The sequence below is a fragment of the Guillardia theta genome, assembly GCF_000315625.1.
Source record: "Guillardia theta CCMP2712 unplaced genomic scaffold GUITHscaffold_113, whole genome shotgun sequence".
In the NCBI taxonomy this organism is placed as follows: domain Eukaryota; class Cryptophyceae; order Pyrenomonadales; family Geminigeraceae; genus Guillardia; species Guillardia theta.
This window is the reverse complement of record NW_005434561.1, coordinates 91501-114426: the sequence shown is the minus strand read 5'-3', so window position 1 is coordinate 114426 and position 22926 is coordinate 91501. Positions and strand designations below refer to the sequence as shown.

The window sequence follows — 22926 nt, the reverse complement described above, 5'->3', positions numbered from 1 at the left end:
GCAGGGGTGAAGGGGGGAGGGGAGGGAAGGAGTAAGGGAGGGGAGCAGGGGGTGAAGGGGGGAGGGGGGAGGGAAGGGGTAAGGGAGGGGAGCAGGGGGGTGAAGGGGGGAGGGGGGAGGGAAGGGGTAAGGGAGGGGAGCAGGGGGCAGGGGTTATAAAGCACTGAAGGGGAAGTGGATTACATATGAATGTGGAAATGATTAGGGAGAGGCTGGAAGGAGTTTCTGAGGAGCAGGAAGATGGACAGGCAGAAATGGAGAGAAAGCGGCGGCAGCAGCAGCAGCAGCAGCAGCAGCAGCAGCAGCAGCAGAGGCAGCAGAGGCAGCAGCAGAGGCAGGGGAACGGGAAGGAGCATGGGTAGGATCAGGACCCGTTATTCCTCAGCTGCTCTAAAAGCTCTCGCATGGCCTTTTCTCTCTCTTCCGTGAGCCAAGTCAGCCCCAGCACATCGTGTTGTCTCAAGTCCCTGGCAGGCTTTCTCAGCTCCCCCTCCCTCCCCAGCTCTTGCTCACCTCAGAGGAAACGCCGAGAGTGTGTGCGAGGGGTTGACAAAGTCCAGCTGGTTGTCATCCTTGACATAGAGGAAATTCTCGTCCTCGAAAGTCCGCAAACTTCGATTCATCAGGTCGTTGTGGAAGCTCGAGCCTGTCACCTCCAGCTGATAGGCTTTCTCAGCTCCAGCCCAGCTGGTAAGGGGGCAGGGGTCCTCACCTCTATCGCCGATGGGTTGATATGGGCAAACGCAGAGAATATGTCCGGCATCCCGTCGATTAGCTCCTCGTCAGCTGGGCGGTAGCTCCCTAAATCCTCCTCCTCCTCCTCCTCCTCCTCCTCCTCCTCCTCCTTGGCTTCTCCCGTCCCCTCCTCCTTCCCCTCCTCTTCGCCACCCTCGTATCCCTGCATCAGCGCGTAAAGTCCTCCGAGCTGCGCCAGTGGGAGAGCAACTGAGCTCGCGTTGACCGCCTGGGTGTCGTTGGGGCCCGGGGGTTCTTGGGAAGGAAACCTGGAGGAGGAGGAAGTGAGAAGAGGGAGGAGGAGCGATTAGGGAAAGACAGTGGTTGGGAGAGAGAAGACAGAAGGCGGGAAGACAGGAGAGAACAGAGGAGGAGAGGAGAGAAGAGAAGAGGAGAGGAGAGGAGGAGAGGAGAGGAGAGAAGAGAAGAGGAGAGGAGAGGAGGAGAGGAGAGGAGAGAAGAGAAGAGGAGAGGAGAGGAGGAGAGGAGAGAAGGACGTACCAAGCTGAGATGTTGACGAAGGCGTTACGTCGAGCGAGGATACGACCGGGACGGACTGAGTTGAACCACAAGGAGGGCCCAAAGAGCAAGCAGCGCTCGAGAGTGAGAGACGCGTCGCCAGAGCCGTCGGAGGAAAGGAAGCAACCTGATAAGGATTAAACGAAAACCAGGAGAAGGGAGAAGACAGGAAGGGGGAAGAGAAAGAGGAAAGAGAGGACGAGGACGAGGACGAGGACGAGGACGAGGACGAGGACGGGGACGGGGACGGGGACGAGGACGGGGAAAGGATCAAGTTTAGGCGAGAGAGGAAGAAAACGAGCAACAGGAGGAGGAAGTGAGAGCGCAACGCTTTTGGCATGTGCTGACCGAGCTTGTTCGCTCTGAACGAGCAGTTGAAGAGACTGACCGAAGCCCGATGGCAGACCTCAACCCCGACCTGCAACATGAGAAGATCACAAGTCGAGCAGTGATGGTGAGATAGTTGACCATGTTGTGGTGGATTTTTGTGCTGGAGATGTTTATACTCACTGAGTCGTCCGCAACGATAGCTGGATTCCTGAAAAGATGAACAAAAACTTTTCATTCCAACATTTCATCATAGGTACAAGGGAGAAAGGTTGAGAAAGTGTACACAACAACTCACGTGTACAGTCCAGTGTATCGAACAACACTTCCAGCTACCTCAACGCTTGATGTGTGTTTTGCGTCAATAGCCACCGTTGCCATCAGTTTGTCTGATTGTAAACATCAAAGCTGGAAAGAAGATCATCGTCGTTATCACATTTCGCTTCCTTGTCTACTTCCCTTTCAAACCCAAAGACGGTGCTCGAGCATCGACCAGGCATGCCAGTAAGAAGACTCTGCAATATGAGCACTCAATATCTCCTCCTGCTCCCGCTCCTGCTCCCGCTCCTGCTCCACCACCACCTCCTCCTCCCTTCCTCCTCCCTTCCTCCTCCTCCCTTCCTCCTCTCTTCCTCCTCCTCCTCCATTATCTCCATGAGCACTAAGATGATGAGAATTATCATCTCCATCACTCCATCGCATCTTGCTCATCACATCTCAAGCATCATCATCCTTGTACCTGGTTCACAAGCACTCTCGAGTCTCCTATGCAGCCCAGTATTCCACACCCCACAGCTCCGATGCAGCTGGACTGAATCCTCCACTTGGAGTTGCATACTGTCGCTGCTAGATGATGAGGAGGTGAACAGAGAAGAGAGAAGGACAAGAGAGAAGGAGAAAGGTGAAGTAGAGGACAAGGAGGCTGAAAGTTGAACAAGCAGCGGGGGAGAAGAAGAATCAAATGGAAGCAAAATGAAGAAGAGGCAAAGTTGTCTTGAAGGGGTCTGGGGGATGAGAATGAAGAGAGAATGAAGAGAGAAAGGAACAGAGACGGAAGTGTTCTCATCAGTTGAGGGAGGGAGAGGAGGGGAGGAGGATGGCTGACGGGGATAGAAAAACTTTGCAGGCATCACCTACGACGAAGATAGCGATTTCATCGTATCGGGTCTCCTCGTTGGGACGCCAACGAAGCAAGAGGTTGTTGATACCCCCTGCATGATCAAATTCGGTCAAGAGTGGAAGGAGAGGAAAGAGAAGGAGGAGGAGGAGGAGAGAAAGTGAGAGGATATGCAAGACACAATGCACAAGATAAAAGATAAAAGATAAAAGATAAAAGATAATATAAAAGACGTGAGAGAACAAGAGATCGCAAAATAACACTCTTCAACAACAGGGCACCAGGACAGTGTGGAACGAACCAGAGCTACGGTCAATGAGTTGCCATCGAGCGAACGTCCTACATCGAAGATTCTGATCAAGAGACTTGACGTCTTCTCCCTGCTGACTCCCTTCCCTCGCATCCAGAACCTGCTGCTGTTGACCCTGATCAAAGTCGTCCAGTTGTATTCCCCTGGCTCTAGCTCGACTCGTCCTGGCGAGCTGTCACCCTGCCAGACCTCTCAGCTCCTGTCCTCTTCCCCCCAGCAGCAGGCATCACCTCCGCGAGATCCGCGATGGTGGGATACCGCTGAGACGGGAATGTCACAACCTCCAAGGCTTCCGACTGTGAGTCTGAGAGTTCGAGACCAGGTTTGCCCTCGCTCAGCTCCACTTCCTCTGCTTCCACCTCCTCTAGGACCTGGACAAGGAGCTCTGAGCTATCAGCCCTTCCCTCCGTCCTCCTGCTTCACCTCCTCGTCGCCGTCGTTGGAGGTACTGAGGCTGTCGGACTCGGGGAACGTGAGGTTGGAGTAGTGAGTCCGACAGGCTTCACACCCCTGAATGTGCTGGTTGTTCTTCTCCTCGATTTCATCCACCTGCTCCACGACATCAACCGCCTCCATCTCCGTCCACCACAGCGACGCGTCACCTTCGCCTCCATCTCCTCCAGCTTCGCCATCACCGTCTCCTGAGTGGCGTTGGGCCCGTAGCCCTCGGACATGTCGCTGGTATGCATCGACGATTCAGACCCTGAGAAGTCAGAGTTGTATGCCAGGAACTGGGCAACGAGGTCGTCTCCTCTCAGCGCCTTCCTTCTCTTCCTCTTGGTTGCATTGACCATGTCCTCTAGCCACTGTGGGGATCCTTGTGAGTCCGACGTGTCATCCTCCTCCCCAGCAGCATCGGAGACGTGCGAGCCCGAGTCTCCCGCCTTGCTCCTCCTCTCATCGCTAGTCCTCCGCGCCTTGACCGCTTTACCTCCTCGCAGCTGGAGGGAGGGCGAGAGCGAGAGCAGACATGAGGAACGCAGTCCCGTCAAGATTTGGCTGCTCCTGCATTTTTGTCCTCCGCATTGATTCTGATGCAGATGCAGACACAAGGCGAGAAGGACCAACACTCCCTTTGTTGCTCTTGTTCCCATTTGCGTTCAGCACCCCGCCGAGCATGCATTTCCTGCAAGCTCAGGAGAGAAGGATTCCATCCGCCTTCATTCGTCAGCTTCTTGACCTCTCTGTTTGCTGCCTGCTTGGTCCCTCTGCCTCGCACCGACCTCCATCGATCTGCTTCAGTCTCCGGGAACAAGTCCTTCACTTCCCTTTCCCCGGTCTCCCTTCCCCTCCCCCTCTTCCTCTTGTTCTCCCTCTTCCTCTTCTTCTCCCTCTTCCTCTTCTTCTCCCTCTTCTCCTCCCTCCCCCTCTTCTTCTCCCTCTTCTTCTCCCTCTTCTTCTCCCTCCCCCTCTTCCTCTTCCTCTTCCTCTTCTTCTCCTCTTCTCCTCCTCCCCTCTTCTTCTCCCTCTTCTTCTCCCTCCCCCTCTTCCTCTTCCTCTTCTTCTCCCTCTTCCTCTTCCTCCTCCCTCACTTTCTCGCTCTCTGGCAAGGTCGGATAAGGCGATCCGTCTTGTGGACAAGGGAAATGTTTTTTGACGTTTTACAGATGTTTTTTACTATCACATACCGTACGGAGGCGGGCCTGGCCTGAACTACGCCGGGGCCAAAGCAGCCGGCGAGCCTCGACACAACGGCTGGGCCACAACAAGCTAACAGCGATTGCCACAGGAAGCCCAGCAGGAAGCCAGCACTAGCTGAATTTCTCGTGGGCAATGCTTAGCTGGACAAGACGGTCTTTGAGCTCTTGTGCTCGAAGAACACAAGATCTGCAGAAAGCAAGTCAGCACATCTATCATGGCTCGACGCCCTCCAGCGTCTACCTGTATCGCTGGTCGGGTATCTGACAGCCCTGCAAGATCACCATCCTATGGCATCCCAACGTAAGGAGAGAGCGTGGGCAAGATGGGTGACAAACTTGGCTTCGTTCAGCTTCACAGATACCTCTTGCAACTTAAGCTGGATGGTTTCAATCTTCTCGCTTTCGTTGTAGTCATACACCTGTAACAGGTTACTTCACCGCTTGCAAGGTCATCATGCTTGTCTAGAGACCACGCAATCTAATCTTGCTTCCAACTTGGCAATGTCGTCAAGAAGATCCTCAGCTTCGTCTGTGAGTCTCTCGCCTTGTGCTCTTAGCTGAGACCTGACTTTGCCTCACGGGGTGATACATGCAAGCTCATCAGACCTCTGCTGCTGGAGGGCATTCAAGTCGTCAATCGCTTTGTCCTGCTTCCTCCTCAACTTAATCAGCTCCAAACGCTGCACGTCAACAACTTGTCAGAGCATCTTGTGCATCACAAGATCGACTCGTCACTTCAGCGAGAACATTCGGATCATCATCGCGACGTTGTTTGACCGCATGCGGTCTGCAAGGAACGTCACACTAGCCCGCAAGCAGGTCGCAACAAGACCTGACGTGCTCGAGCCTCAGGCTATCCTCGCTTCCCCGTGGAGGACAGCCGTCAAATCTACAACACTGGGCTCAGAACATTTGCCACCCTGATGCTCTCTCATGCACACCGGTGCGGATCTAAACGATGGCGGAGCTCCGGGCATGCTCTGCCTTGCGAGTGAACAACGATTTCAGCATGGTCGGGTATCAACACCTGACGAAGGCTTCAAGATTTGTGTAGAGCTCGCGGGACATGGCCAGGTCTATCGGAACAAAGTTCCAGGGGTTGAAATTTGTTATGATCGCGCCTCTGGCGGTTGACTTAGTCACATTCGTACGTCCTCTCGTGTCATGATTGTACCTGTAGGGTGCCCACATCCTGTGAGGAAAGCACGTGAAGCCACCTGGTGCAAACTTAGACGAAGAAAACTTATGCTCAAGCATTTGTCTTGCTGACCTTCTCCCCCGACAGCCCATACAAGCTGCGAGTGACCTTGGCGTCAGTTCACTTCCAAAGGCAAAAAATCTGCAAGACCTTGTGCTCAACTTTTAGATTGTGCCAACTATGAATCATCATCGTCGCGTCTGTAAGGTTTCGATAGTTTCCTTTGTACCTATCTCTCATTCAGAACCAGCAAACAAACCGTTTGCAACACACAGAAAATCTCCCAGACGGACGTATGAGATGGCTATCAAGGTGAAGCCGCGATGGTGATCGAGCTGAACTCGCATGAGTGCAACAAAAAACAATAGCAGCGTACTCACAACTCCTGAAGCTAATCGTGAAGATGCTGTAGGTCTCCATATCATGTACGACCCTTCAGGGGAAGCTGCCGGATTGTGCTTGAAACTGATGGGAGTCAAAGGCAAACAACTGATCCAAAGCAAACGATCACATCTGCTCCACCCATTCTTGTTGCAGTATCGGACATTGGTGCACTTCCAGCGCCAGGCCTTCCAGAATCCTCTCAGGAATGATCTCCTGTATCGCAGCCATCAGTCATCACACGGCGTTGTATAGTACTCGACTCGGTCAAGGACCATCGCAACGAGAGCACTACATTCAATCGGCTGACCTCTTCAGTCATCTTGCCCTGGCTCCTCTCATTCTGAGGATAGAACGAGATCGACCTCACGCTTCTTCGCCGCGTCTGCTGCCCCGGCGACTTCAATGTCGGCGCGCGCAAAGACGCCGTCGACATGATCACGGTTGTGGGTGCGAAGTGGTGAAGGTCAAACTCTCAAGCCTGGTTTTCAGTGAGGGGGTACTGAGGGGTCCACTCGGAAAACAGGCTCACCGTCCGGGCCAGGCCCGGGGGACCGTCCGATCGGATAATCGGTCGGATCGGATGATCGCGCCAGGCGGGGCGCCGCGCCCCGCGCAGTGCCGCGGGCCCGGCTCCAGCGGGTCCCGGCTTGGCCCAAGGCTTAGTACCGAGCCGGGCCCGGGGAGTACCGTACAGGTGACTCAGTCAGTGATGCCAGGACGGTCACGGGTTGTCAACCGTCCTCGTACTAATTTTCAACTTATCTCGGAGTTTGATAGACACTAGTCATGCCAAGCCTCCTCGACTCTCAGGGTCTGATCATCGGATTGTACCGTACGGTCCTCGTACTGATTTTTACCTTAACTTTGAGTAAAGGCCAGCAAAGTCATGAGTAAAGTCACGGTGCCACGTTCGGATTCGGATAGCTCAGTGATGTGATACTGAGCTGCCAGTAGCTGTGCCAGTAGGCTCGGGCCCCGGCTGGGGATGAGGGACAAAAAACGGCAGCGCTGCCAGGAGAAATGCAAGGACCTGAGTAGAAGTAGCGACATCGTTTGGGAGATAGTGGCGACAAACAGGGAAGACTGAGTGAGAGATGCAGAAGAGTGATGGCATAGTAGACCAGTGAGTCTAGAGGATGGGTTGACCCTTGTCAGTAGATGAGCTAAAGTGATATCAGATGGATAGCGTCGCAGTTCAGATGACCGTCGACTGCCAGGGATCGATCACACTTCCAGTCAACTGACTTGTGGCGATCACAGGGACTCTCAAGAAGCATGAGAATGTTTTGAGCCACTGAGCCTTCGACGATCATATGAGCGAAGCAGGTACATGACAAGCTCTCCTAAGAAAGAAGCTTCCAAGCAAGAGCCTTTCGTCTCGCCTACTGCGTCCCTCAAAGCTTACCTTCAGCTCAGCACCTTGAGCTTCGGAGATGAAGAGGATGCCTTAGAGAAAGGCGACGAGCTCGGCAGTTGGACCAGGCATGACTCCCGTAGCAGCCAACCGCAAAGCAGCTTTGCGGACAAGCAGTTCACAGGGAGAGCGCTGAAGAGTCCGGGGAAAGCGAGGAAGGGCAGGAAAAACAGCGGGGGGAACAGTGTGCGAGGGACGGGGATCGTTCTCAAGGAGGAGGAGGTAAACAAGAGAGGTCAAGGCAAGTCTGAGCAGAGCTCCAAGAGGGAGAGATACTACACTTGGAACGCCTCTCCTCCCCTCTCCTCCCCCCCCCTTGTCTTGGCTCCTGAGATCCCAAAAGGAGGAGAGAAGGTGCAGGAGAGGGCTGAATCAGAAGCAAAACTCGAGCGCGGTCCTCCCAAGTCAGCTGAACCTTCATTGCGACATGCAAAGATCAGATTCGAGGAGGAGGAAGAGCCGTCAACAGCGGTTGAGCCGTCAAGCATGACAGCGGAGCAGGAGAGGTCTGCTGCGAGCAGAGAGAGGCAGCGAGTGCCGTCCAGGCAGAAAGACTCTCTGCACAAGCCGCAGCGATCGAGAGAGCCCCGTCAACGAGCAGACGTCGATGCGCGGGAGGCGAGGAGGCACAAGGGAAGGTTCCTCAAGATGCCTGAGTTCGTTCCTCGTCGACCGGAGTCCCTGAAGACCTTCAGCCGGTTGAGCACCCCGTCAGGCTTCGCAAGCAGCATGCTCTTAGCCGACGAGATGTCCACCCTCTTCCGAGAGGACGAAGATCAAAGGCTCGAGCGAAACCTCAACAGCTTCGGGAAGTACGCTCTCGTGCGGCAACTCGAGCTCCAGCTCAAGGAGGCGCTGGACGAAGCTGATCTTATCTGGAAGCGGCCGCCCCTGACCGAGGCTCGGTGACCTCCCTCCTTCCCTCCCTCCCTCCTTCCCTCCCTCCCTCCTATCTGCAGGAAGGATCTGAGTGTGATTGCGCAGGAAGAAGGCGTATGACTTCCTGCTCCCCAAGCTCTTCGACATCTTCGATGAGATTCTTCTGTCCACCGGGCCCTTCGGCAAGGTCCTCAGGACTATCAAGGATGAGCTGTACAAGTGGTGCTGCTCCTCCCGCCGCCATCCTCCAGCTGATTGCAGTGCAGTTGCTACAGTGATGAGCAAGACTACCTCAAGCCCACCGGCCACAAAGTCGCCTGGGTACAACTTGTGCCCGAGATGAAGCGAGAGCGAGAGAGGGCCTTGAGCGCTCTGACCACGAACGAAGTGTAAGAGTTGATGTTGACCTGCAGGTCCAGCTCAAGTTCCATGCAGGTTGTTGAAGCAGACAGAGAAGGAACTGAAAGAGGTGAAGAAGGAAAAGGAGAACCTTGAAAACCAGCTGTTCAACATTCAGCAAAGGGCCTCGAACACGAACGAGCAAGCAAGCAAGACAGAGTCCCTTCTCAAGAAGATGAAGGTGACTTGAGATTATCCCCTGTCTCTTCGCAACCTATTGATCAGTCTAACGCATGGGGCAGGCCGAGTACGAGGAGCTCAAGTACAAGTTCGACCAGCTGCAGAAAGGTTTCCTGCTGGGAGAGCTGCAAGACGACATGCGGGAGATGCTGCTGGAAGGAGCCAAACAAGACGCCAAGATCGCCAACACGATGGAGAGACAGAGCGCCATGCACAACCTGATCCAGCAGCTCAAAGATGCCAAGGATGCCATGCTGAATGCCAAGGACGATGTCAACTACTGGAGAGGGAAGTACGAGGCAGTATCCAAGAGGATGGAGGCCATGACAGAGAGCTTCCAAGACATGTCAAGCGTGCTGGAGATGACCAAAGAGAAGATGACGGGCATGGTGCCCAGCGCTGTGCACGTGGCCTTGAAGCAGCGGTACACGGAGGCTCTCAAGGAGATCGAGAGCATGCGGGACTACCAGGAGGCAGAGAAGAAGAAGAACCGAACCCACGAGGCAGCCAAGGAGCGCAAGGACGAGGGCTGGCAGAACTACGATAAGAGCAGCGAGACCTCGCACCGCTCGACGAGCTCCATGGCACCGTCAGACCACAAGCACGGGACGGGGATGGACCGGGACGATCTCGACACAGACTGGGACACGCGAGAAGACGCTGTGCCCTCTGAATTCCTCGATTCAGTATCGAAGCAGCGGGCCAACCTGGTGGCGAGCTACAAGGCTTACAGGCGCCTCAGCGGCACATCCGTGGTTGACTGGACGCAACTCAAGAACATGACCCTCGCTGAGTTCGCGAAGTTGGAAGAGGATTGTAACTTGTCACCTGACCTGATGATTATTTGCTCACCAAGTTGCAGGTTTCTCGCAGAACTCGCTGTGGGCTCTTGCGCTTCAAGGTGAGAAATGAGGTGACGAGGGTTGGGAGATAGGTGGCGAAGGACTTACAGTTTACGATATCCGACATAAGAAAACTAGCTACACATTTGAACCCCCCAGATGATTTCAAGAAAGCAAACCCCAGACCATCTAGTACTGAAATCTCAATACCTTATTGCTTCTGCTCCTGATCACCACCCTGTGAAGTCGTCAATGCCGTCACAACCTACAAGCATTCACTTCACCTGGTTGGCAGACCCGTCGCTGGATCCCTTGTTCATGGCCTCCCCGATCTTCATGGTGGCCTGGCTCAAGGCAGTGCTCTTCTCCTTGATGGCCTCCACGTCCTCTCCACTGAGAGCAGTGCGCAAATCCTGAATGGCTTTCTGGATTTCCCCCTTGATGTCCTCACCGAGCTTGTCCTTGTACTCCTCCAAGGACTTCTCCGATGAGTGGATCATGCTCTCTGCCTCATTTCTGGCATTGGCAATGTCCTTCAACCTGGCATCCTCGGCAGCAAACTGCTCAGCCTCTCTGACCATCTGCTCGATCTGCTCGTCGCTCAACCCACCAGAGGACTGGATGGCAATGGACTGCTCCTTGCCAGTGGCCTTGTCCTTGGCACTCACGTGCACGATACCGTTGGCATCAATGTCGAAGGTGACCTCAATCTTGGGAACTCCTCTGGGTGCAGGAGGAATGCCCACAAGATCAAACTGTCCAAGTAGCTTGTTGTGGGCAGCCATGTCACGCTCGCCCTGAAGAACCTTGATTCCAACTTGCGTCTGGTTGTCAGCGGCCGTTGAGAACTCCTGGCTCTTCTTGGTCGGGATGGTGGTGTTCCTGGGAATCAAACGGGTGAAGATCCCTCCGAGGGTCTCAATTCCGAGGGAAAGAGGAGTCACATCCAACAGAAGGATATCCTTGACATTTCCCTTGAGCACTCCGCCCTGGATGGCAGCACCCATAGCAACAACCTCATCGGGGTTCACACCCTTGGAGGGATCACGCTTGAACATATCCTTGACAAGCTCTTGGACCTTGGGCATCCTGGTCATACCGCCGACCAAAAGAACCTCCTGAATGTCGCTAGTAGAAAGACCAGCGTCCTTCAAAGCGTTGCGGCAAGGTTCCCTGGTGCGCTCAATGAGAGAATCAACAAGCTGGTTCAGGGTGGCACGAGTCAACTTCATGTTCAAGTGCTTTGGTCCACTTGCATCAGCAGTCAAGAAGGGAAGGTTGATGTCAGTGCTGGGAGCGGAGGAAAGCTCACACTTAGCTTTCTCAGCTGCCTCCCTCAAGCGCTGGATGACAAGGTTGTCCTTAGAAACGTCCATGCCGGTCTGTTTCTTGAACTCAGCAATCAAGTGCGAGAGAATTGTATGATCGAAATCTTCTCCTCCAAGGTGGGTGTCTCCGTTGGTTGACTTCACTTCGAACACGCCACCGTTCATCTCGAGGATGGAGACATCGAAGGTACCACCACCAAGGTCATAGACTGCCATGACCTTGCCGTCCCCTTGCTTGTCCATTCCGTAAGCAAGTGCAGCAGCAGTAGGCTCGTTGATGATACGCAAAACCTAGCATTATTTCATTCACAAGGAAGAGGCAGCTGTGAATGCTCCATACCTCGAGGCCTGAGATCTTTCCAGCATCCTTAGTTGCCTGGCGCTGAGAATCGTTGAAATATGCAGGAACAGTAATAACTGCTTGGTTGACCGATGAACCGAGGTAGCTCTCTGCAGGAGCATGGTTATTCATGCATCAACTGATTATTGAAACATACCAGCAGTCTCCTTCATCTTCTGCAAGACAAAGGCTCCGATCTGAGACGGGGAATACTGCTTTCCCTCCTTTGACTGAACCCATGCATCTCCGTTGGCAGCCTTGACCTGAAATTGATTTTCCATTAGAACTGACTAGGAAGAACACGGGATCATACAATCTTGAAGGGGCTGTGCTCAATATCCTTCTTCAGTGTAGGATCAGTGAACCTGAAATTTTGCTTAGAAATTCTTTCTCAGAACATGTGCGCATTACTGTCTTCCGATCAAACGCTTGGTTGCATAAAAGGTGTTGTAGGGATTGGTGACCGCCTGTCGCTTAGCAGGCATGCCCACAAGCATGGTCCCGTCTTCTTGGAAAGCAACCACGGAGGGAGTAGTTCTTGCGCCTTCAGAGTTCTCAATCACCTTCGCCTCCTGCTTCCCTTCCATCAAAGCAACGCAAGAGTTGGTTGTTCCCAGATCCACGCCAATGACATGTCCTGATCCCGCTGACCTGCACAAACAATGTAAGCACAATGGACCAGTGTCAATCGATGCTCACATATTTCGCTGCTGAAGCGCTGGGAGGAGACATCTCTTCTTCGCGAGGGCTAACTGTAGGTGTCCATGATAAGTTTCAAGGTTATCAAGCTCACATGTATCAACACCTGAACTGCAGAAGCTTTGGGCAACCGTCGGAGAAACATGGCGACAGCTCACACTGCCAATCCTTGTCAATTGAAGTTTCAATTTTTCAGCTGTTGGTGTCCTAACATGGATCCTGTTACTCGGCATCTCGCTTCGTAAATGCTTACATAATAATACTGGTGATCAAAATCACGTCTTGGCTTCTATCGAAACACAATGGGTAGTGGTCGAGTCATCAGGCCTATGACAACTTGCATTGTACGAAAAAGCTTCGATGTACAGCTTATTGCTAACATTTTCATGCCGCCCTAGATGGAATCTGGCATATTCCTCTCTTCAAACACCAAGCCATCCTTGAAGTCATACATTCTGCCTCGCCTTTTTCAACCATCTTTCGACGTAGGTCATTCTCGCTTGCGTATACCTAAACATGCTCCTATCCTACTGCATGCAGCAATCTCGAACTTCTGCCGCGGCAGGACACGTGCTTGGTACCCCAACACACATCCTACACCCCCTTGCTTACAACCCCCACCCTATTTTTATCTTCATACCCCCTTCAATCACTACCCCTACCCCTTTAACATCCATAGTCCTCTGGGTCTCAATGGGTATCATCCTATACACCCCCACCAACTCCTTTCCTTTTATTTTACCGGAAATTGTCCTGGACATATGACTACTACCCACCCCCTGCGTGCGAATATGAGCGGAACACCACCACCATCTTCTAGAACAACAGATTAATCACCCACCCAGGAAAAAGGACATAAACAGGACAGCACCCTGCTATTGTGACCCCTCACCCCTGGATTACGTAAGCTATGTACCCCCTACCCCACAAACATACCCCTACCCCCTTGTGCATGCCCATATGAAAAACACCGACCCACGATATCGATACCTTCTAGAACCCATACTACCCCACCCCCTTATTTTACCTCATGCTCCTCACCAGTGGTAGGTCAACCCTACCGAAGCACACAGGACCCTTTGAGTTTCCCAACCCCTTTTAAGTCCACCCCACCCCCAGAGGCTCTGAAAATCTGAAATACCACCCCAGTGGGTCTCCCTGCACGTCAGCCTACGAGTCTTTATGACCCAACCTAGCGATGCGTCTCATCAGCACCATGGGGGTGGGATCGCTCCCTTGCACAGCTGATTTGAGGGGGTAGGGGTGTGAACCACTTCTCGTGAACCCTACCCTCATACCCACCCCTATAGACTAAAAGTCTAACCTTACCCCCTCATCATTGCACTGGACGTAATGAGGGTAGGGGTAGATGTCGTCTAAAGCAATCATTTAACAACCACGGGTGTTGTATCATTGAGACAAGGGGGTAGTGATCAGTTTCGTTTGCTGTGGTTTGTGGGGTATGATTCGACTTGCCACTACAACATTATTGTAGAATATTTCAAATTTACTCGTTAAAATTAGATTCATCCAATTAAAGTGTACCTAGGGAGAACACCATGGCCGCCAAGATGTCCACGGTGTCCGGGCCCTGAGCCCGGCGGGCCGGAATGGACTTGTCGGTATGAGGGCCAAAGAAACCAACAAGCGGTATGAGGGTTTTTTTGATATGGCTCGACAACTTGCAGACTAGTAGGATGGCGAGGAAAATAGGAGGGAGGTTTGGTACGTGGATCAGTCAAGCTCAGTGAAGATCCTGACAAGTCCATGATCTCAGAGGCATACTGATAACTGATGTCTAGATGGATGAGGAGAAGATCAACTCGCTCATACAGCAGTGGCTCCAAGAAAGGGGTTACTTGCGAACTCTGAGGACTCTACAGGAGGCATCTCCTCCTTCTGACCGGATGTTGGTTCTCTGACGTGGTTTCGGGAGCAGGAAAGCGGCTTTGAGGCAGAGGAAGCTGAGTTGGGGGGGCAGCTGTGCTCGATCTTGTATGACTTCGTGGAGATGAAGAACTCTCTTGAGGATCGACCTGTGGACATTCTTGAAGGTCAGTCGCTCAGACGCCCTCAGCTTGAGTGCTCCTCTCACCATCTCACATGGCCTGTGGGCGGCAGAAGAGCGACGAGCCGCAGAGGAAGACCTGTTGAGCCTACCCGAGGATGTTAGCTTCCCGTCTGTTTTTGCTGCAGAGTTGAGGAATGTTCATTCAGCCAACATCATTGGTCTTTGCAATCCATCCTGCTCAAATCCAGCCATGTCTGAATCTGTTTGATGGTCAGCTGTGAAGATCAGTCCGAATGGAGAGTACATCGCTACAGGTTCAGCCGACCGATCGACGAAAGTATGCAGATGGCTGCGTTTGATGCTTCTTGACAATCTCTGGCAGATCGTTGACTTCGAGACAAGAAAAGTGGTGAACACACCTTGATGATTCTCTGCATACAAGAGGCTTCCTCTTGTGACATGCTCGATACACAGCTGCGAACGATAGTCGCGCATGAATCCCCTGTGCTCTCCCTTGCATTTTGCCCTACCTCGCCTCATCTCCTGCTCTCCACGGCGATGGATGGAAGGTGCTATGTTTGTGAATGTGGCTGAGCAGGCGTTTGATCCTTCGTACCCTACAACAGTGCAGCTATTTCCAACGCAGAGACAGGGGAGGTAGTGGCTACCTTCAAAAACCACAACAAATACGTTATCCGAGGAGCCTGGTCCCCTGATGGCCAGCTCTTTGCAACCTGCGGCCACGATAAGCACGTGAATATCTATAAAGTGGTCGAAGGGGAACCAGGGGAAGCGCTGGAAGCACCTAAGGCTCCGATTTTCGAAAAGTTCCGCAGCAAGGAGTTTGTCAACATCCCGGAAGCCATTGCTTTCCTCTCAGACTCTGCAACCCTCGTGATATCAATCCGGGGAGACAACTACCTGCACTATCTAGACACGCAGAGTGGGGAAGATATGAAGGTGTTGAGAACGACTCCCTTCTCGTCGTGCCGATGGATAATCTGAAACGGTGCCAGGTCAATCTCAACCAGCAAGGCGACGACCATGTCAGCTTCACGGTGTTGGACCTTGTCCCTTCACCTGATGGGAAGTACTTGCTAGCGTCCACTGACAAGGTATGCTCATTCTGCCCTAGTTATTCTCTGGCGCTCTAACCCCACCCCGCAAGTCGAGGTTGGTCTTGTACCCTGTGGGCTCCAGCGCGCAGCTACGATGGTACTACGGTGCTGTAAACGACGAGCTCTGTCAGGTGAATAGACTGGAGGCTCGTGTGGAACGTGAGGCTCTTTCCTAGACGCGAGCTTGCTGGCATCCTTCGGGGGCGTACATCTATGTGACTTCGCAGGATCAGAAGCTGTACTGCTGGAAGGTCACTAGCCAGAAGGTTGTTGCCCAGCTGGTGGGGCACACTGGAACAGTCCGAGATCTAGACATCAGGTAGGGAGCCATGGCGATTCTGCACACTTCTGATATCTTGAATGTTTTCTTAAACCTTCTCATGCCTTGTATGTGACAGTTGGGACGGCAAGACTTTGATCTCAGCATCCTTTGACAAGGTACTAGGAGAAGGGCAAGGGGGGACGCGTGTTTACTCGTTGCAATCAGTCTCTCCGACTTTGGACGGCGTCGTCGTGATCTTCACGCTTACTGCTGCTCCCGTGGCCGCTCTGTGCGACGGGCGCAGAAGCTACCGACGCACTGAGTGGAGCGGAAACTACAACCTGATCTTCAAGTCAGCATAGGCTCTTGACAGGAGCTGGCATTGTAGGGTGGTTGTCGGGAGAGCGTCGGTGAGACAGGCTACATCGTTAATGGATACTCAATAAAAGCGAGCCGGAACAGCCGAACCAAGATGCATTGATTCGCCGATTGGTCATGCCATGACATGCCTCAGTTACAACTTGGTGCTCGCTCCATACACAGAGTCCGAGGGCACACCACAGCATCAGCTAGAAGCAGCAAGCCCGTTTGAAGTAAAGGCTCTAGAGGATGAAAAGCATGTGACATCACGCTCTTTGTAGTCTTGTCGATACCTCAGCCACAACCCAGACCCATCCGCTTCTACTGGGGTTTACTGCGACGCTAAGGACCTCGGCTAAGCATATTCTCCTCAAAGTCTTACAGTGTTACCAGTAGAGGACATACCACTGTACTTTGTACACTCTGTCGCCCAACAGGGTTTGTATCTACTCCAGAGGTCCCGTAGCCGATAGAGCCCTTGCTGCCTTGGTGGTTGTAAGTGACGACCATCGCTTCTCTTGCTGCCCACTCTTGCTCAACAGGCTTGAGCTTACCTTGGCAGAGCTCTGATAACAGTATCATCGTACTTTGCATTCATATCAGGGACATCGTGTGCTAACGTATGATTTTCTAGCAAGCTCTCACTCCTCTCCTCCTCTCCCGCGCCTACCTTCACCTTCCTCCTCTGCCCTCTCTCGTACTGGTTTCCAAGTTTCTTTTTATCTTTTTTTTAAATCTTTTTTTTTCATCATGGCTCCCCCGCAGCAGTAGTGTGAAAGTGTACAACAGAGTTGGATGTCACAAGTCCCTGGGGGTACTCCTGGTATGGGGGTGTGGGGAGGAGGTTGAGACGGGGGTGGTTTTGAGTGATTAAGACGGGTAGGGTAGTCAGAAACACGGGTACCTGTGACTTCCACCGAGTGCTCGTGAGGGAAGGGGTATTTGGATGCATTACCTGCATTAGTACCCGTAGCAAGTAGGCGAAAATGTGGGGGAATGTGGGGTCATCCGAGAAGGGGGTCCGGTTATCATTGAAGGATGTTTTCCCAACCAGCCAGTCGGAAATGATTTTGAGCAGGGACACAGGGGAAGGGAGGGAAGCAGGAGAGGGGAGGGTGGAGAGGAGAGGAGAAGGGGAGAGTGGAGGGGGAGAGAAGGGGAGAAAGAGGATGAGATAAGATCTCAGGGAGAATATGAGATAAGAGCGTGGAGAAAAGATTAAGGATGGATAATAAATGCAGGGGTACCGATAACAGCATTATAGGGGATTTTTAGGATTTCCAAGAATCAAAGCAAGGATAAGCGACTGGAGATGAGTGAAGCTGAGATGATGGTAGTGGTTACATCGTGGTGAACCGGAGAAGGCGGCACTTATGGAGTAAAAGGGGGAGAGGCATGAAGAAAAGGTGAAGTGTGTAAGGAATCAAAGGAGGGGATCTGGTAAATTCTCAAATAAGAGTGGGTAATTATTTCAAACAGAGCATAAGAATAGAAAGAAAACAACCAGTGAAGAAAAGAGGTATTTCGTAGTTCAGTGGGAGAAGATCAGAAGGAGCAGCAGTGATCGAAGGATCAGAGTCTCTCGTTGGACAAACATAATAGGATTGCCTCTTATCTCTATTGTTTTTATACCTGTCCTGATATCAACAGCTTCTTTACAGTGAATCCTATATACGGTTGATTTTAGAGTGGGTCATTTGCAGAATGGGTCAAGTCTGCGAGCCAGGAAAGAGCATTCTACACTGAAGACTAGTTCTTGAGGTCGCATTCCAGCCTTTGGGAAAATGAGATCCGAGGGATGCAGGCGAGGTTTGCCGTCCAGAAAGTCTGTCACTGTGATGACGGTCAATCTGTGCGTCCTTCCTTGTGGACTTCGGAACCGTCACTTCCCCAGACATGTATGAACCTTCTCTGTTTGACTTCTCTGTTAAGACATTTTCCATGTCTTGTTGTTGCTGACTTTGATGTAGCTCTGCATCGCCACTCTCCTCTTCAACGTCTGTCTTCATTTTGTGCTGTTCGCCGGAGGATATTACACCAGCGCTGCTGTTGCCTTGCTTTCCTTCCTTCTCTGGCTAGTCCCTTCCGGGTATTTTTCCCTTGCCCCTCCTTTGTCTCAATTCTTCCAGATTCATTCTCGGAGTCGTCCTGGTCCGAATCTTTATAGGGTTTGGCAGCTTCCTTTTATTCCCAAGAAAAAATGATGTATGACTGCGCCACTTCGCTTCCCGCATCTTGACGCGACGCCTGGCTTACAGTACAAAAGTGAGCGGATTGATGCATTCCTCGCGTTCCTACAGAAGCATGAGGACCAGCTCGACGTCATCTGTGTGCAAGAGTGCTACGAAACTCTGTTCCTCTCTGGGGGATACAGGTTTGACTTGAGACTTCAAGGCCGACCGATGGTCGTGATGATGTGTTGAAACCAACAGAAAGAGATTGATCGAAGGTGCCAAGAGGTTGGGCTTTCTCCATGCCGCGTGTCCTCCTGCGATAGCTCGTTTTCCTGGTACCCTGTCCATCAACTCGGGACTTGTTATCTTATCCAGGTAAGCTCCGCTCTCCCCTTCTCTCAGCTCTCCTCAGCTGGTGCCTGGCCCGAAATGACAGCCTGTCTTCTCAGGTTCAAGATCGTTAGATGGAAGGACCTTTGCTTCGGGTTTTGCTCTCTGCCAGGATTCACCAACTTCTCACGCTCCTCTTGCAGGCCGTCGGTCGAGTCCTTCAACGTCAATCGCGGAGCACTGCATGCTGAACTCGAGAACGGCATTCATGTCGTGACAGCCCACGTCGCTCCCGACGCCTCAGCGAACGGTTGGGAATGAGGACTGTCAGGCTGACGACTGACCGCAGCACTAGGTCCTTACTCGTCCCTTACCAGTTGGCCCATCCGCTTTGCCCGCAGGTGCTCCAATGTCCTTACCATCCTCCCAACTTCACTGATCACTTCTCGCAAGATCGCAAGCGGATGAGCTTGTTCGCTTCATCGGACGACAAGTGCCATCGTCATCTCCTCTCATCCTGGCCGCCGATCTCAATCTCAACATCAGATTCAGCTCCTTCCACTCTCAGGTATGAGCTGCTGCTCCCGGCCCCCGGCTCTTCCTCTTACAAATCCTCCTCAGCCAATTCTCTCCTCGGCTGCCAGATACTTGTTGAGCCGCCTACATGAGCGATGCGACCTGGTGGAGGTATCCTGACAGCCTGGTGTCTCCAAACCTGAGGATGTGCAGGTCAATGCCAGCTTGAGGAGCGAAAAGCGAGCCAAAGTAACCTCACAGATCCTCTCCGACTTCTGCCATCATCGACGACTTCCTCTTCCATTCCTCCTCCCCCTCGTCTTTCCTCTGTGCGCTCTCCTTCCCACGGGCCTCATGACACTGCAGGCGAGCGCTGAGCCGGTGGTGGACCACATGCGGCCAACATTCGGCTACACGGGCGAGGACGGTAGCCCTGCTGAGAGGTGGATCACGACGTACGGGGGCGGGGTAAGGGCTCTCCGCAAGGCTCTCCTCCCTCACATTTCCTCGCAGATGCTGCGAAGCGTCTGTGACGACGCGATTCTGTGCCGCGGGATGAAACCTCAGCAGGTAGAGGACGTCCCTCTCTCCCGCCCTCACTCAGCCTACTCTAGGTCAAGGAGCTCTGCCTCGTAATCCCTGAGGGGCAGAGGCCGATCCCAGAAGGTGAGCTGCGGCATGTCCCCCTTTCCTCTCAAAATGTGCAACAGTTACACACATCACCGATCATTGGGCCTTGACCTGCCAGCTCGAGCTCATCGTCAGCTAAGGCCAGGAGTGGCAGGCCGCCGCCATCGCGCGGGCCAGATCAAGTCACAGTTCAGTTAGCTTGAGAAAGTTCCGACTAGGTTCTGACCGTTCGAGTCAGCATGCCGGGCTAAGTTCTGTTCTGCTCACTAACTTGGGCTTAAACGTGGCTTGAATGTTCATGATACCCTGGCAATCCGGCCGGGCGTGAGTTCGGCGATGAGGCTCAGACTCTGAGTCCCGGAGTCACTGAGCACCATTCCATGGCATTTACTAATGCCCAATTATAAATTAATATCCTTTTAACAAACACTTGTACCTGTTAATTTGATCATAAGCATACAGTTTTAGTCAATTTTGTACCAGAATGATTTGTACCACTCAGTACTCTTTTATATTCGTTTTAAGCATTTGAGTTCCGGCTTACACGCCTCTTAGCTGCTCTCTACCCTGTGTACCGGTATGTTTATCTGATATGGAGGGGGTAGGGTTATACACAGGTCCCTTTGCCCCCGATCAAAGAGCAAATAATTTTCATTAAAAATCCTGAGATCTCCATTGCAAGTATCCCTCCCCTCCTCCTTCCATGCTCTTCTCCCTCCCTCCCTCCCCCCCTGCTCCCCTCACTTCCTCCCTGCTCCCTCCCTCCCCCCTGCTCCCCTCCCTCCCCGTTGCTTCCCTTTCCCTTGCGCTCCAGTTATAGACACCAAACAAATGAATCTTCACCGTCGTGTATCAGCAACAAATGGAATTCAGAGAAGGCGAAGGCAGGAAGATTTCGATACATTCTTGGAGCAGGAAGAGACTTGTGATGAGTCAAAGACACCTGAAGATTTGAAGCTTCGAATGATCCTGCATACGTCAGTTGATGATCGAGACTTGCCCAGGATGTACTGGAAAAAGCCAGGCAGTAATTTGAATATCATACTTGAGCCTGGCACAGGGGTTCAATATCAGTGTGAAGATCACAGGGGCGTTGAAGTGAATCGACTGGGCATGATCAAATCGCTGCACTCAGATGCACAGGTTGTCGAAGTGTACATCATGTACAATGGAGTCCTCTTGGAACATGTAGACGAAACCATTATAACTAATCGAGTGCCCTGTGTGGCCCTGAAAAGAATTTTGAACAAAGTTGGAAACCGTGATTGTTATCAATCAATTTACAAGGATACGGATGAAATAAATGCTATACCAAAAATGTGTTTCTTCAGCTTTCCTTGCATGTTGGAGCATGCCAACGATGATCTCCACGATAATTTCAGAGTGCATGGGTATATATTTTTTCATGAAGACGACATCGAAAATAATAAATATTGTGAAATCTCTCACTTCTCGATTGCAAACCCGGCACCACTCGTTGAAACGATGGCGCAAACAACTTTCTGTTCAGCGGCGGAGTACAATCGGATTTGTCGAGATATGACCGAGGTCAAAAAGATGTTCAATCAGTGGTTGAAGTCAAGGAGTGAGACCTTTGAGAAGAATTTTTGTTTGTTGTTTTCCATTGATTTTCGTTGCTTTCGATTGCTTTACAATTTTTGTTTGTTGTTTTCCATCGCTTTACGTGTGACATGCTCGTCACAAGCCATGTTTATGAACTCCGAAAACCTCAGCATCTTTTCGCTGCCTGTTTCACAACCTCGGAATCATCGCCGTCTTTGTCCAAACCTACATCCGCAAGATGTTCCTATTCGCTTGGGCACCCGCTTGTCTCCATGCTTCTCTTCCCCACAACTGATAAAAACATTACATTCGCAGGAATGATATTCAATGGAGACTCTACCTTATGTCTTAGCTCGCTGGTTCTGATACTGAGAAGTCCTGAGGGAAGTTCATTCACATCCGGCATTCATGGCGTTGAATAGTTCATCGATCTTACACTTGCGATCTATTTGCAATCAAGTTGCCTACACGACTGACATGCCTTATGCTTATGTGCTTGGTTGACACAGAGAGGAGGAAGTATGGGTCTTGTAGAATGCCAACCAAAACAACAATCAATTGCCTAATCAGAGAGATCCTTTACGAGAACAATCTTGACACCAAACAACTCTACAGTCAGAGATGTGCTCGAAGCTCAATCATACGAAAGAGGGTTGTGGATGCTTGATCACCAAAAACGAGCAATTCTCCATCTTGCAATGAGCATCAAAAGGATTCGAAAACAGCCCTAGGCTCTGGAATCCATGGCGATGCTGATTCCTACAGCTTCCTTTGAAAAACAAGCTCGAGCTGTTTGAAACGTCGTCTTGCAGTATGTCGCAAAAAGTACAAACATTCACACATGATCCAACCTTGGATGGCCTGGAGCTTGAATACGATGAAAGAGCCATTGGCTGAGAGCCATCTGGGATTCAAACAAACGCCGCCTGCGCCGGCGGGTGCGGATGCAGCAATGGGGGAAGGGTAGGGCAGGCGATTTGGTTGTATATGCACCCCCCAGGCGTGTAAAAGCGTGTAAGGTCAAAAATAGTTTTAATGTTTGAAACCTTGTTGTTTGGAGGAAGCAAGAATACTTGTAAACCTAAAACTGCTCGACACGGTCCCCGATTCAAACATACTTTCAACCATTATCGAAGTTTCTGGTACAAATTTTCAGCGCGCCGACCATTCAAAAATCCTGGGCTGAGGTACCCCGCTCGAAAATGATCAAAAGCGAGCATTAGAAAACTTTGAAATGCCATGGAATGGGTTAACCGTGATCACCGTCACTTTACTAATAAGTTACCAAACTTGACACTGAACCACCGCCGAGTCACCGACGGGCTATACTGAGTGCCACTAGGCCCCCGGACCCGGGCCCGGCGTATCATATGCGGCCCGGCCACGGGCCACGTTACCCGGTTCTGAGACGGTCAGCAGCCGGCCCGGTCCGGATACGGTCGGGGGCCGCCGGAGTCCGCCACTGCAGTTTACTTAGTCGGAAGCTTGTCACTGAGGGCTCAAGGCTTTACTCAAAGTTAAGTTAAAGATCAGTACGAGGACAATCTGGAGATCAGTAGAGAGTCACACATGAGGCTGTGAGTAAAGTGAATTTTGAGATTTCAGGCCATGTGATGCAGTCATTCATTCCCCCCTTAAGATTTTAGTCAGT

General features: G+C 52.0%; 6 protein-coding genes across 6 annotated transcripts; 3 read left to right on the top strand and 3 right to left on the bottom strand.

The window, feature by feature from the left end:
- Positions 1–364: 364 nt before the first annotated feature.
- GUITHDRAFT_117598 (hypothetical protein) lies at positions 365–4102 on the bottom strand (the record flags this gene model as incomplete). The annotated part of the gene is made up of 14 exons (XM_005823163.1): positions 365–467; positions 514–659; positions 713–1004; positions 1237–1381; positions 1603–1672; positions 1723–1792; positions 1880–1970; positions 2018–2096; positions 2321–2424; positions 2715–2792; positions 3035–3188; positions 3239–3379; positions 3432–3557; positions 3611–4102. 14 exons carry the CDS (start codon positions 4100–4102, stop codon positions 365–367), a joined length of 2091 nt encoding a protein of 696 aa, XP_005823220.1.
- Positions 4103–4759: 657 nt separating this feature from the next.
- GUITHDRAFT_117597 (hypothetical protein) lies at positions 4760–6663 on the bottom strand (the record flags this gene model as incomplete). The annotated part of the gene is made up of 16 exons (XM_005823162.1): positions 4760–4835; positions 4890–4918; positions 5011–5067; positions 5119–5212; positions 5255–5328; positions 5384–5435; positions 5481–5537; positions 5590–5628; positions 5676–5771; positions 5823–5865; positions 5919–5943; positions 5997–6046; positions 6106–6181; positions 6227–6311; positions 6358–6443; positions 6538–6663. 16 exons carry the CDS (start codon positions 6661–6663, stop codon positions 4760–4762), a joined length of 1065 nt encoding a protein of 354 aa, XP_005823219.1.
- An 897-nt stretch (positions 6664–7560) lies between these two features.
- Positions 7561–10132, top strand: GUITHDRAFT_165809 (hypothetical protein; the record flags this gene model as incomplete). The annotated part of the gene is made up of 6 exons (XM_005823161.1): positions 7561–8549; positions 8629–8745; positions 8790–8912; positions 8959–9103; positions 9165–9918; positions 9965–10132. 6 exons carry the CDS (start codon positions 7561–7563, stop codon positions 10012–10014), a joined length of 2178 nt encoding a protein of 725 aa, XP_005823218.1. The 3' UTR covers positions 10015–10132.
- Positions 9966–12472, bottom strand: GUITHDRAFT_177674 (chaperone DnaK, mitochondrial). The gene is made up of 8 exons (XM_005823189.1): positions 12418–12472; positions 12312–12364; positions 12024–12263; positions 11926–11977; positions 11770–11875; positions 11613–11722; positions 10229–11563; positions 9966–10182 (listed from the first exon to the last, which is right to left on the bottom strand). Exons 1-8 carry the CDS (start codon positions 12454–12456, stop codon positions 10156–10158), a joined length of 1962 nt encoding a protein of 653 aa, XP_005823246.1. The 5' UTR covers positions 12457–12472; the 3' UTR covers positions 9966–10155.
- Positions 12473–13870: 1398 nt separating this feature from the next.
- GUITHDRAFT_165807 (hypothetical protein) lies at positions 13871–16421 on the top strand (the record flags this gene model as incomplete). Its single annotated transcript, XM_005823160.1, has 14 exons — positions 13871–13891; positions 14114–14224; positions 14251–14365; positions 14433–14540; positions 14598–14659; positions 14705–14731; positions 14797–14891; positions 14949–15282; positions 15339–15437; positions 15458–15571; positions 15668–15759; positions 15839–16054; positions 16217–16295; positions 16344–16421. 14 exons carry the CDS (start codon positions 13871–13873, stop codon positions 16419–16421), a joined length of 1551 nt encoding a protein of 516 aa, XP_005823217.1.
- A 1848-nt stretch (positions 16422–18269) lies between these two features.
- GUITHDRAFT_117593 (hypothetical protein) lies at positions 18270–19851 on the top strand (the record flags this gene model as incomplete). The annotated part of the gene is made up of 12 exons (XM_005823159.1): positions 18270–18436; positions 18495–18611; positions 18686–18721; positions 18770–18876; positions 18922–18967; positions 19020–19134; positions 19188–19247; positions 19296–19331; positions 19449–19550; positions 19596–19652; positions 19697–19748; positions 19793–19851. 12 exons carry the CDS (start codon positions 18270–18272, stop codon positions 19849–19851), a joined length of 954 nt encoding a protein of 317 aa, XP_005823216.1.
- Positions 19852–22926: the final 3075 nt, after the last annotated feature.

Coding starts and splice junctions, on each gene's coding strand:
- GUITHDRAFT_177674 (XM_005823189.1), bottom strand. CDS start 12,456: ATGTTTCTCCGACGGTTGCCCAAAGCTTCTGCAGTTCAG. Junction 12,365..12,417: donor CCAAAGCTTCTGCAGTTCAG/GTGTTGATACAT, acceptor GGACACCTACAG/TTAGCCCTCGCGAAGAAGAG. Junction 11,723..11,769: donor GAAGATGAAGGAGACTGCTG/GTATGTTTCAAT, acceptor ATGCTCCTGCAG/AGAGCTACCTCGGTTCATCG.